The sequence below is a fragment of the Mugil cephalus genome, chromosome 14 (assembly GCF_022458985.1).
Source record: "Mugil cephalus isolate CIBA_MC_2020 chromosome 14, CIBA_Mcephalus_1.1, whole genome shotgun sequence".
NCBI classification, from domain to species: domain Eukaryota; kingdom Metazoa; phylum Chordata; class Actinopteri; order Mugiliformes; family Mugilidae; genus Mugil; species Mugil cephalus.
Window position 1 is genome coordinate 17,676,161 of NC_061783.1, and position 13,996 is coordinate 17,690,156.

The 13,996-nt window shown below is 41.9% G+C and overlaps 1 protein-coding gene across 2 annotated transcripts in view; it reads right to left on the reverse strand.

Moving 5' to 3' along the window:
• Positions 1–5,845, reverse strand: part of crybg2 (crystallin beta-gamma domain containing 2) — a 42,764-nt gene extending 36,919 nt beyond the window's left edge. The window contains exon 1 of one of the 2 annotated variants that reach the window (XM_047605786.1): positions 5,527–5,845. In XM_047605786.1, coding sequence (XP_047461742.1) covers positions 5,527–5,729 — 203 coding nt within the window. In that variant the 5' untranslated portion in view covers positions 5,730–5,845. The remainder of the gene's footprint in view (positions 1–5,526) is intronic. The other variant, XM_047605787.1, reaches the window with a different exon arrangement.
• Between the last annotated feature and the right edge of the window lie 8,151 nt (positions 5,846–13,996).

The window sequence follows — 13,996 nt, forward strand, 5'->3', positions numbered from 1 at the left end:
AAGAGAACATTTCATTGTCACAATATGGTCAATATTATTTACTTCTCCTGCAAGTGGTTTTAATATTGTATCTGTGTACACAGGTAAAGGAATGCAGTTGTTTATTTTGCAGGTTTTCTGTGAAGATAATCACAATTGTTGCGATACCAGTGTCAGGAATGTCTCCAGCACTGGCTAAAATGCTGACATTTGGCCCAAGCACACGTTGCACAACCAGAAATCCAGTGCCAATGTAGCACAATTTGATGTGGAAGTTACTGTTTTAGAGCGGCAACAAAGAACTTAGTTCTGCTAGTGAAAGGTTAGCCGAGGCTAGCAACATGTCAGCCACTGACAGATGTTGCTTTAAGGGGTGTCACTAGTGTCACATACAGTAAGGCATGTGAAAGAGCACAGAAGGTTCACCAAAACAAAAGGGGATACAAAAAGACAATCAGGTAGAGTAAACGCCTACAGTTTAGCGCTTGAGTTCAGACATCAGAATCTGTATTGGGCAGGAAAATAATGGAACATCTCAGAGGAGGCTTTCAGCTCAGAGAGGCTTAGTTTATGTAAGCCCAATGTTGCTTTACTTACTCATCTGACACAAAGCAAACAGGTTCCACCACGTGCTGACTCAGTCTGAACTATTGTTTCAGTCAGAAATTTAAACCTGGTGGAGTTTAGACTTCAATTTCCGAGCTTCTACTGTGACAAATGTTGCCATGTGAATCCCCTGGAACAATGCCGCATGTGACCAATTGATCAGCAGTGTCACGATAATGCGCAAGGTATGCGGAGCGGCAGGTTTCTCTACAGTACTTCCATTAATGCACAACTCCACGCAGGGGCCCAGCAAACATTACCAGATACCAGAAAAAATCTGGGTGTGTTTGGCACATGTCAGAAAGGAATTTGAGTGTTCCCTGTCCGATTTCAGGCGGCAGCGGTGGAGTTTCAATTGAACCCAACGTGACTTTGACTTCACCGTGAACTGTGCCAAATCTACGGGATCAAAACAAACACAATGACTTGGAAGATTTACTTCTTAGACCCTGAAATCCTCGACTCTGTGCGGGATACAAATCCTAGACGTGGATTAAGAGGAAATCCTTGACTAACAACAAAAACAGACTTAGATCGGATTTAATTTTTGTCTAGGACATTCATGTACAATGTCAGCAGTTAAAAGGCACTCACACACTGCAAATCACTTTAATAAAATAGCTAATACACTCCAGATCAAAATCTTAAGACCAGGTATAAAATTGTTTGCATTTTGCTGTTGCGTCTTAAAAAGGTTCTAAGTGGAGCTTCAAACTGCAAAAAGAAAGAAGTGGGAGCAAGAGACCAAACATATTGAGCAGGAAAGTTATTGAAAACAACAGTTTAACTGAAATAGGCTGTTCATCAGCTGATCAAAAGTTTGACACCACAAGCTTTAACTCTTTAAACTCTGTGGTGGCTACGTTAAAGCATGCAGTATTTGAATTACCGTAACTCAGTGGTTTGCTCACTACAACTAACTTTGTTTTTTACAACAAATTCCTCCAAACAACCCTCTCATCCTGGGTCTCCTCGGTCATGGGTCACTCCCAACCCTGCAGCCGTCAGCAGCGGTGCGTCATAATTACCGAAATGCGATTTTTTTTCCCCCCAGAAAGCACAGCTTCCCAGTGTTTGGCCACACTTGGAATTTTGGCCATCGGTGAGTTGTTTGCTGTTTGTTTGTTTTTTTGTGCAGGTGGATGTTCAGGTCTTAAATGGTTAAAAACCAAAATCTGTGCAAAAATTTGGATTCTGTGTCATTTTCTGTCAAGTAATCACACTGTCAAGGCCTCCCACAATGTGGCATCAATGCTGATGTTAGACGCAGTAAGATGGTCATTTCGAATTTCTTAAAAGATCCTGAGGGCTATGGAAGAAAATATGTCAAAAAAAATCTCACCGGCGCTGAGAGGGAGGATCAAGATACGGGACTATCCTCAACCCACATTAAGGTCATTACTGGTCCTGACTGCAGATGGCTTCAAAAACAACAAACCTCTTCAAAGTAAACGTCTCCTTCTATGCCACAAACTGCCCATTTGGACTCTGAAAGGGAGCATCAAACACAGGACATTCAAGCGTGGAAGCAAGTTTTTCTTCTCTGACGAGAAAAAAAGTCCCGATGGCTTCCAGCGTTCTGGCATGATAAGGAGATGCCACCTGAGATGTTTTCTACGCGGCACAGTGGAGGGGGCACCCTCATGATCTGGGGTGCTTTTTCCTTCAATGGAACAATGGGGCTTCAGGTTGGGCAGGGAAGTCAAACAGCAGCTGGCTATGTTGCAGTGGGCATTTCTCATGACTGAGGGCCCTCATCTGTGTGGTAATGACTTGGATTTTCAACAGGACAATATTGCAGTTCACAATGCCCGTCAGGTAAAGGACTTCTTCCAGGAGAATAACATCACTCTTTTGGATCATCCTGCATGTTCCCCTCATTTAAATCCAATGGACGTCGGTTCCAGACAGTGGATGCCCTTCATGAAGCCATCTTCACCACTTGGAGCAACCTTCTGGAAACACTCGCATCAAGCCGAAACGGATTTTGGTCAACAAGTGGTCAACAAGAATGGTGGAGCTACTCATTACTGAGTCTTTTTTGAGACTTTAATGTCTGTTTTCGGGTCTTTTTGAGCTATGGTTTTAAACTTTTGATCGACTTTCAAAATCGTTTTCAATAAATCGCCTGCTCAGATTGTTTGGTCTGTTGCTCCCATTTCTTATTTTTGGATTTTAAAGCTATACTTAGAACCTTCTTAAGATCCAACAGTGTGAAATGCAAATTCTTGCAATTTTAGTTAATGGTCTCAACACTTTAATCAAGAGTGTATAAGAGTTTATCAGTTGCTTTTGGGGTGTGACAGTCACAGATGATCAGACGACTCTCTGATAGCTCTTAAGAATGAGCTATTGCTGTTTTCATTCATCTTTCATTTGTCTTACTCCTGTGCTGGAAAACAGTATCAATGTATCTCAGGTTATTCATTGTTCTCTGCTCACTCTTACACCTGCTTAACCCCTGTGTGTTACAATTGTGTGCAGAGGCCATCCTAACAGTGTCAGCTCGTCATTTATTTTTCTCTCTGTGCAAACACGAGTCGTCACCCAGTCTGTTCTACGGCCACATGAACAACGTGGTTACACTATCCTGACATGTGATTTGTGGCCCTGCCTCGGCCCCACCTGTGTGTATATGCATAACCGAAGTCTAAACGGAGAGCGACGTTTAATACTTTGTAAACATTTTTAACCAGTACGATGAAGTTGACACTGCAGTGGGGATCTGTTTTTCTTCTTAGTTAAGAGGGACTGTTTTTCCCTCCACACTGTTGCCATGTGCTCAAGGAGGAATTGTTGGGCTCCAATGACTTCTGTTACAGTTTGCTATTCAAGAATTGAACCCACTTGAACAGTGTCTGGTTCTTTTCCATGCATGCACAAAACCACAGCATGCCCACTGAGTATCTGGCTTTATTTGACTTCCTACTGTTTTCTTTTTGTTTGTTTTTTTAATGGTTGTAATTGCCTGTCACTCACACTCACATCAAACTTCTTCATAAACTGTTAATGCCCTGGGTTACAATTAACATACGGCAATTTACCAAATGGAAAACAACCTCCTACACATGACGAAATATACAAACGATCTTTGCACACGGATCAGCCACAACATTATGACCCACTTTTGGACCTGGCATTCATACGGATGTTACTTAAACATGTACCACCCACCTAGAACAGACCAGACCCCCAACCTTATAGCAATGGACCTCCTTGATGGTAGCAGCCATCCCCAGCAGGATACAGCCTCACACAAACACAGAATCACTTTATTGACCCCAGGGGGATCACAAAAATGCTTTAGGAACAACTTAAAAAAACATGAACAGCAGCCCAAGGTGTTTACCTGGCCTCCAAATTCACCAGATCCCAAACTGATCAAGTATCTGTGGGATGCACTGGAACAAGCCTGATCTACAGAGACCCCTCCCCTCAATCCATAGGGCCACCTCAGAAGGCCCATGTCCATCTCTGATGAGTCACAACTGATTTGGAGGCACAAGGGAGACCTATACACAATGTCAGGAAGGTGGTCATAATGTTATACCTGATCTGTGTAAGTCCTCAAAGTCCTAACAGCTGTTACTTTGTAATCAGCACAAATTAGTGCATTATTTTACTTCAGTAATATCAGTAATTGTAACTATTAGTTTGAAATACTACTGTCAGCTAATTTGTCATTTATTTTCTCAATTAACCATCTAAAAAAAAAAAAATAGTAAAGAGAGTTTTCCAAAGCCAGTGTTGACTCCGAAAGGCCTAACAAAATCCCTCAGGGGAAAAGGATCACGATGCCTGTGAGCATTGCAAGGGGTTTAGAAATCATGATGCATTGTTTTTAAAGAAGCAGCAAGTGGCTGCAAGTCTCCAGGGTCTTCAATATTTTGCCAAGGATCTGCAAACAACTCTTGCAACAGTTGTTGTTGACATCTGACCTGCAGTCGGTCAGTGAATACACAGTCAAAGACCAGGCCAGTCACAATAATGTACGCAGACGAATCCAAGTTGTCTGGTCACAGAGATAGTAGGCACGTTTATTGCAGCCCAAAGGCAGGTTTTAACAAGAAGAGCCTCATGCCAGCTGCTAAATATGGATGCGGAAATGTTATGGGTTAGTGCTGCTTCACTACTCAGGGACTGAGCTCGATTCAACCATAAATTTTGCATCTTATCAAAGAGCGCCATTGTACGAGCACTGGACCTTTCAACAGCTTAGTGACACTAATCACACTGGAAATTCACCAAAGAATGGCTCAAAAAGAAGCAAATAAGGGTAATGGATTGGACAATTCTCATTGAATTGTTGTGCAGGATCCCAAAAAAGTGGAGCCATGAAAGATAACTATGAACTCGCAACTGCAAATGTGGGACAACTGTGAGACACTATTGCATATTGGTATTTCTGTTAAAGCAGGTACCATTAGCGACAAACCCAACCCTCATTGTTTAAGTGCATTTTGTTATCTATTGTATTTGTACTTAATGAAAGACAAAAGTGTACTTTCTTTTGCACATGACAACAGAAAGAATGGAACATTTTTCAACAGGCCTGTCAACACAGCATTGTCCTCCCAGGCCATTTCAATCGCTGTCAGATGAATCACCTACAAAATACATCTAAGAAAATGGATTGGGAATAATAACTTAACCCTATCACATAGTATATTTTATATACTTTCTTCACTTTCTTATGATATACTTTCTGACTAATAGCAGAGTTTGGGCACTGATGACTAGCTGCAATGTTGCAGAGGAACTGCTGCAGGTTTAATTTGAAATCTTAATCTGAATACAGCAGCATGTTGCCTGAGGAAATAAAACGCTGGAAGCTGACCTGCAGCTCTACGTCTCTTTTAAGCGTCAGCAGCATCGCTCGTCTACTGTCTAATAAGCCATTTGTCACATGCAGAGTCACTAACCCAACACCACGACGCATACCTGAGCACCTGCTGCTGCTTCTCATTAGCCGGCTTCTCGGAGGCAGAGCCGTCCTTCGACTTGGTCTTCAACTTCAAGAACCCAAACCTCTTCTTCTCCCCTTCGCCTTTAGTCGCATCCTTGTCCTTGTCCTGGTCCAAGCTGGCGTCGCTCTTGGAGAACAAACTTTTCAGGGACTTTCTGGATAAGGTCTTCTTCGCCATCTCGAGTCTGTTTCCCTCCTCTGCGACGATGCGGTTTATTAAGAGCCGATGAAAGTAGTCAAGAGGCGGACAGGCAAACCCTGCCCGAGCAGCACTTATTGACAGATGACAGCTGCTCCTGCTGCCTCATTTTGTGCGCAGCGCGCAGATCTCAGGTGTGGCGACACGCCCCAGAGAGAAGCAACACCCAGAGCAAAGGCAGAGAGAACTCCCAGAAAACACGGTCTGCTGATGAGCCAGCCCTGAGCCCTGCCTGTACGCTGCTTAGAACAGGATCACAAAGCGAATTTCTAATTCATCTGTTAATTTATACATGTACTATATTAAAAAGACACATAAGGAACAAATAATACTACAAACCTTACAATAAACTTTACAATATTCTAAGATCATTACGGCAAAAAGAAGAAAAAAGAACAGACATTTGAACAAAAACATATGGACAGGAAAAACATTAGCAAACAACACGAATTAAACCTATCAGTACATATTAACCATCACTATCACATGAGCATAAGATCAAAACATACTGTCCCGTGTGTGCATGTGACATATGTTCTATTTGTACAAACATGACAAACATCTTCCGAGGAGTTGCTTTATTTGCTTCTTGAATTCTGTTTGTGACGGTGGTAAAGAACACAATGTTTTCATTGATATATAATCTACTGTACAAATTATTGTTGTTAGGCTGTATACAGTTTGATCAGATTCAGCTTTATTGTCATTGTCATATTGTACAGGTACAATACACAACGACATGCAGTTTGGCATCTAAGAGTGCAAAAAGCAAACAGTACAAAATTACAGCAATATTAGGGAGCGATATTATTATTATTATTATTGTTATTATTACAATGGGTTTTGATTCATATTTTCTACAAATATATAACCTGTATACAACAATCGGCCACAAAATTAAAACCACTGACCAGAGAAGTAAATAACATTGACCATTTTGTCAATGTCCTGCTTTTTTTGCATGTTTTGTCTGGCTGAGTGTATGTTTGAAATGTGTGTTTGTGTGTGTGTGTACGCGAACAACGAAGTTATTTTTCTGGGGTTTTCATTTATTTTATATTACTGTACACCTTAATTGTTGTACCTGTACAATGGCAATAAAGACATTCTATTCTATTCTATTCTATTCTATTCTATTCTATTCTATTCTATTCTATTCTAGACATGTAGCACCCACCTAGACCACACCAATAACTAAAAAACTAAACAAAACACACAAAACATGAAAAACCCCACAATGTGGTGTGGAGGCCTCCAAATTCACTAAAACACAAACTGATCAAGTACCTGTGGGATGCACTGGAACAAGTCTGATCCACAGCTGCCTCCTCTCAACACATAGGACCCAAAGGCCCCCACTACAAACATCCTGTTACCCGACACCACAGGACACCCTGAGAAGGACCATGTCCTTTCTCTGAAGAGTCACAGCTATTTTTGGAGGCACAAGGGAGACCTACACCAATATTAGAAAGGTGGTCATAATGTTATGCCAGATCCTTGTATATAAAAGTTGCGGATGATGAGGCGTCGCGTATCATAGAGCAATTTTATGAAGTATTAAGCTGATGACAATGAGGAGAAGAGGAAGGGACTGTCTCGCCAGGATACTGAGGCTCAACAGCGACATCGTGTGGCTCCTGTGAAATTTACAACCTTGACCTCAATAGACCCGCTCGTGTGTTCATGTCGCCTTCTCGCCTCGCGGGGGCGTTACGAGCCCACTCAGTCCAGGTGAAGCCTCGACTGCGGCTGTTGAACAGCTGAGAGGCAGCTCTTACGTGGGCTCGGAGCGTGACTGAGCAGTGTCGGTGAATTAATTTCCTCTCGATGACTCAGGCCAATTTTACTGACAGCATTTACCGTACCTGTAAAGTTAGAACGCTCACTTCTTGAATTCCAGAGTCAGCCTGATCACACACTTGCATTTCCTTAAAAACCCATGACCCCGTGGGATGTTTGATCATTTTACGGCCCTGGTGCATTACTGTAACAGTAGCCACCCACACTGTATATTGCTCACATGGCAAATCATACGGAGATAAAGAAAGATAAGAGGCTGAAAACACAAATATTGCACGATCCAGTTTTTATTGAGGGGTTGAATCACCTGCTGCACCCTTCTAGGAATCTCTCAGGAGACCTATGCGACTATAAAATGACCATAAATACGAATATAAAGTAAGATTTAAACTGAAATAATGGTTTTTAAAAAAATAAATAAACTAAAACATACCCGTGAATACATGTTTGATTTATTACAGGTCAAAGGGCTTAGAGTGTGTTTAGCGTTCTTTGATCAGTGGGGAGATTTAAATTACTACCAGCGCTTGGTTCGCTCGGCTCACAGCGAGAAATCGTTGCAGAAATGCCACACAGAAAAACCCACCACCCCCCGACAACCCTTTTTGTCCCCTTGTTTAATCTTTACAAAATCTAAAGTGTCAAGTTGCGCTTTTACAGAGGTTCGTGTCAGATTCTTGGCTCAGACCGACTCCAGGAAGTCGCTGCTCCCTGCCAAGAAAATACAAGGTGTCATTAATCCTAACCGTATGCTGGAAAGTGAATGTTTCTGAAGCACACAGTGTCCTTACGTCAGCCAATATTGCAGCCTGTCCCCATTACCACACAGGGATCGGGGATTTTGGAGCTGGAGCCTTGCTCATATCCATTTCATTCCCGGAAAATAAATAAAATAGTAAAACAGTTAAAGACTCATACTTAAGTGGCTTTTTGTTTGGTTTTGTTTTCATAGTACCCTTAAATTGCCAAGAACTCTCACAGAGGTCAAGGCATTTTGTTAACCTATTTCATAAAATATAATCATAACTTGAATTATTTATTAGCAGCAGCTTGCTTTTTTTAAAAAAAACAACAAAACGTCGCTCTCAAACCTTCAGACAACCGAGAAAATAACACGGTTTAATAATCTCCTTACTAATGTGAACTCACTAAATATGAGGTAAACTACCATTTTTATCTTTATGCGCTAAACCTTTAGACCCACTTCGATGTTTGCTACAACGTCACAGTCTCATGTTATTAGTCAGTGCCCCACACCCATCTTTATTTCCTTTACCAAGGGGCTGAAAATAACCGCATCTTGAACATGTAACGCAGGGATGAACAGAAGTCACGAACTCCAGTGGCAAACAACAAAAGGCGAGGGCCCAAAGAAAGAGTCTGGCGCAAACATGTGCCTTGCCTTGTTGACATCAATCAGTGGTTGTCAGTGACATACAACTGAAATGTAACGCTGGCAACAGAGCAAAGTCCGCCTGTGCCTGTTTTTTTGCACTTTCAATAACCACACACACGCACAAACACGCACACGCTCCCCTCCCATGTAACCAAATCACCTTTGGAATCTTTCTGTCGAATTAAAAGAGAAACTGAAGCTTAACAGTTGTTCTTCACATAACAAAAGTATTGTTGTTTTTAGTTTTTTTTTTGGCCCACACAGGCCTCTTCCAAATACAAGGTCGAAGGGGCAGGAGGCTTGGCTTTGGCTGCGCACAGAAACTCTGCAGAAACTCTGCATCATCTGCTGTCTTTCTTGGCTGTTGCTCAGATACCACAAACAACGGTGGACAGAAATGTAGCAGCAATAAAACCCCCCTTGGAGTTTAGTCTTTTTATTCCACCTTTCTTTTTTTTTTTTTTATTGACCATTTTCCCCTTTGCCCTAGTTAAATCCTTTTATTGTTTTATTTTTGTTAAATCTTTTTACAGTTTAACACTTTTTTTTATTGTTCCACTGTTATAAACTTTCTCCCAATTTTTTAAAAACATCATGCTTTTCAGCTGTTTGCAAGTAACGAAGTGCAGTGTTTTAACAGTGCGGCGTTAGGAAAAAAGGTAAAAGTGTGGCTAATGCTCTGCAAACGTCTCTTGAGGGGGTGACACAAGAGTCAAATCACACATGTAAGTATGTAATCCTTGTAACTGCGAATGAGTCTAGGTGCGTTGGGCGGGAACCGATCGCCAACTCAGATTGTGTCGCAGTTGCGTGACGAACAATGGTCGACGAGTTTTAATGGTAAAATCTGTCAGTTAATCGCTTTACCCAGAATTTGACTTCCACTTAGGAAACAAGGAACTGAGTTGTCAACAACTTTTGGCCTGCCATAAGAAATAAGAAGCAGGTCCGAGTGGTCAGAGTGGATTTCCAAAGCGTTATGCTTCGTCCTCATTTTCCTTGTGTCATCTCTCCCTTGCTTGAGTCACTTCGCGATCATCGTTGCTTCTAAGAAAAGGACGAGATACAGCGCTAACTGCGTCCAGTCCATGCCAGTAAATGTCACGATAATGAAAATGACCCCCACGCTTCTTTCTCTGCTTTTCAGCAAGTCAAGACAACACGCTTGCATGTCTCACCTCCGTATGACGACACGGAAATGCTGGTGGGGTTAGGCTTCGGCTTTGGTGGCGTGCGGTCTGCTTCCACGTAATTGTGATGTTCTGAGCAGCCGAGGAGTTGCAATTAAGAGTTTCTGCCTATGGGTTCTCTGTGAGACTGTCTGGTTGGCCATAAAAACAACATGCTGTTCTCTGAAGTACTAAAACGAAGGAAATCACTCCGGATGGACTTCTGACTACTTTAAGGCCTCTCCCATTGACCCCAAGTGCGCATTCTTCCGAGCACAGCTTTGAACTCATTTCCCCTGGAACTAGTTTTAACAATTCATGATATAATCTGACACAATATTACAACTTCCCTGGAATTTTTTTTTTTGTGTGTGTATGTGTGTGTGTGCAGGTACCCACTATTGTGTACCGGGGACAACTTAGCTAGCTTGCGTGACACATGCAAAAACTCACCTCAACTCACCAGTGACTCGAATTCTTAAAGCAGTGAGTTGGACACACGTGAATAGGTTTGCCAATTCTGAGGCACGCTGTGACCTAAATCCAGAGTGTTTTACTTCATTTGCACGTACGTTTCAGCCAACCTAAATGTCACAAGCGTGAGGATTTCCTGTTGCGATGCCGCTGGGCTGCACCAGTTCAGTTTTGTTGTAATGAATGGTCTGTGACAGAGAGGAACTACAGGGTATCTGGTTTTTGAAGAATAAGTCATGAGAGAGAGCAGAGAGGAAGAAAATATAAACAGGATGTCTGCCTCATCTGAGTCAGCCATCCGTGCTGCAATTTCATGTTACATGGCTGAGACACTTTTAATTCAGTGTGATTTTTTTTTGACTGCTATGTTTTAGACTCATTTAGGGCCGGTGTGTTTTGTGAATGTGCCTGAAACTATACACCACTGAGTGCGACTGTCTGGTGAACTACTAGCCTTCCTTTCTTGTCCACCATGTTTGTTGGGCGACCTGCGTTTTTCGTCGCTGAGGTCAACATACAGTAGATGTACACGAATCGGTGCTACTGCCAAGTGGCAGCTAACTGGATCAACTAGCTAGTATAAGATTACTGGATGTAAAGGCGACTAAAGACACAGCTGTGGCATATATACCTTTATTTTTGCAATAAATTTATCCGGCTAGCAAAAAGTTTCACCCTACTATCAGCATGTTTGCCTCCTGTAGCCGCTAATTGCTAACCTTATATTCCGCACACCAATCAGGCGTAACATTATAACCACCTTCCAAGGTCTCCCTTGTGCCTCCAATAGAGTTGTGACACATCAAGATAATGGACATGGGCCTACTGAGGGTGTCCTATAGTGTCTGGTGGCTGGATGTTGGTGGTGGTGGGGCTTTGGATCCTATGTGTTGAGCGGAGGGGCCTTTGTGGATCACTGTGGGCACAGATACACGATCAGTTTGGGATCCAGCGAATTTGGAGGCCAGGTCTTGTGCTGTTCTTCGTGTTTTTTGATCTGCTGGGGATGGCTGCTGCCACCAACGAGTGTCAATGCTATGGGAATGGGGTGTCTGGTCTGGCCTGGGTGGGCACTACATGTCTAGGTAACATCCACATGAGTGTCAGGTCCAAAAGTTTCCCAGTAGGACGCTGAGTTGTCACAACATGGTCAATGTTATTAACACTTCTCCTATTAGTGGTTTTAATCTTGTGACTGACCGGTGTGCATCACCCATATAGCAAGAGGAGAGGGACATAGCTTGAAAACAACTGTTTTCATAACTATGTAAATGTAATTTTCAGAGAACTTTCACAAAACTTCCTGAAATTAACTGAAATAAACTGACCCAAATAAAATCTAAATATAAACCCGCTAACAGCTCAATGGAGTCTACTAAACCGGTTATAAGGAAATGGATTACCTTGGTAATTTACTAGCTACTTAGAGAGATAAGAGGTAGGTGATGCCGTGGAGCCACGCGAGACACGCTCAATTAAAATGATCTTTTCACAAATACTGTTTCCAAATAAAACCAGTTGGGCGAGAAGAACCAAACGGCTTCCATTCTTTCTGCTCGTATTTACAGCATGTATTTCTCCATGTACAAATAACGCAAACCTAGATTTGCATGATTTCTATGGCCGAGAGTATTTCGTAGCTCGTCGATAGTTTGCGATCACTTTACATGCCACCAAGATGTTTCCCAACTTAAACATGTTTAGGGTTTGATGTTGAAATTTGGTAGTTTAGACCCAAAGACTCACAGAGGGCAGATGAGAATGAATTGTATGCACATGTGAGTCATTCAGCGTGGGGCTGTGGATTGAGGGAGACTGACAGGGCCAACACAGACATTTAATGTTCTCGTGTTGTTTTTCTCTTCTTTAAGGTTCTCTGAGGTGATTTTTTTGTTTTGTTTTGTTTTGTTTTTTTTTTTTTAAACTGGGCTGCACAACACAATACGGCAAATACTGACAGATGGCAGGCTAGCAGCCTGCCAGAAGAGAAGGTTTTCCTGTCACCACGGCACACTGCACACATTAAAAGGTCTGAGGTGTTTTTATTCTGGTCAGTGGTGCGTAGGTGTTTGCTGTGGGGTTCTCCCCCACAGATCGCAAGAGGAAATACTATAGAATGAGGAGTCATTGCTGTGCGAAAAGAAAAAGAAAGTGGTTAAGAGAGGCAGGTTAAGAAATGGAGAGAAAGAGAGGTCGCGAGAGAATTACTGTAAAGAGAGAAATGTGCTTACAGAAACCTTGCTTTAGGTTTTGTTGCTCGAAAGTGTGCCTCACTGTCATGGGACGGCAACGATGATCTAAGAGTCAAATGTGGGGGCTTCTCGCTCGTTCAGGTACGGTAAAGTGAAAAAAACAAGTTCAATTTTTCGCTACCACACCAGACTCTAGATGTAACAGCCTACTTAGTTTTTCCATAACACTGATCTATTTGTTTATTTATGGAAATGACGAATTGTCTGTTTTATTTCTTTGGGCAGACAGTTACCTGTAGGCAGCGTTTCAAAGTGTTTGTGTGTTTAGATATAAATAGCAAAAGGACCCACTGCGGTCTTAAATACTTCTCACCCTTTAAAAAAAGATTCAGGCTTTTAAATCTATATATGTCTCGTCTGATAAAGCTGTAATCTGGAGACATCAGAAATGACAACCTCAAAGAGAGATGAGATTGAGATTTCTGACCTTATAGCAGTTCTTCCGGTAAACTGACTATATTTAAGTCAAATCTGGAAATGGTTGGGGCCAAATCGGGTGAGACAACTCAACAGTGTTTCTTTATGTCAGCGTTCAGTCATTCTCACCCTTCTGCTTAAAACCCTGCAAAGTTTGCTCGACAAATGGCACACATAATGACTTTTGCAAATTTTACAAACAGGTGTAGTCATCATAAGCGTCTTTTTTTCCCTTTTTTTTTCTTCTAATCCGAGTTTCGTTGGTAGCTGATGAGTTTCATTTCCCGTATTTTCTAGGAAAAACGGTCTGAGATTCGAGCTAGTCAGTGGGATGGAGAATGGGACTTCCTACACTTTATTACCAGCAAGAGAGTGTTAGTAAGCAGGATGTTACATGGGTGTGTCTATTGTGTTTCTGTGAATAATTACATGCTTTTCAACTGCGTCACCACGACTTTTATTATTTTATTATTTTTGGTTGTTTATTTGAGTTTTGATAGAAACCTCATGTGGATGCATTTTAATACGAGTCAGTGGTACACAGTAGAAGAACGAAGAAGGAGGCACAGTGCTGAGAAATAAAAACAGAAGACACTTTTTTTTCTTTTTTTTTTTTTGCAAATGAATTGAAAGGCCGGGTTTCAGTTGTGTATTACAGACATACAGGTGCTGCTCTTTGTAACCTTTCACCTCTAGTAACGAATAGAGCGCTGTCACCGTTGCATGTGAAGGTGA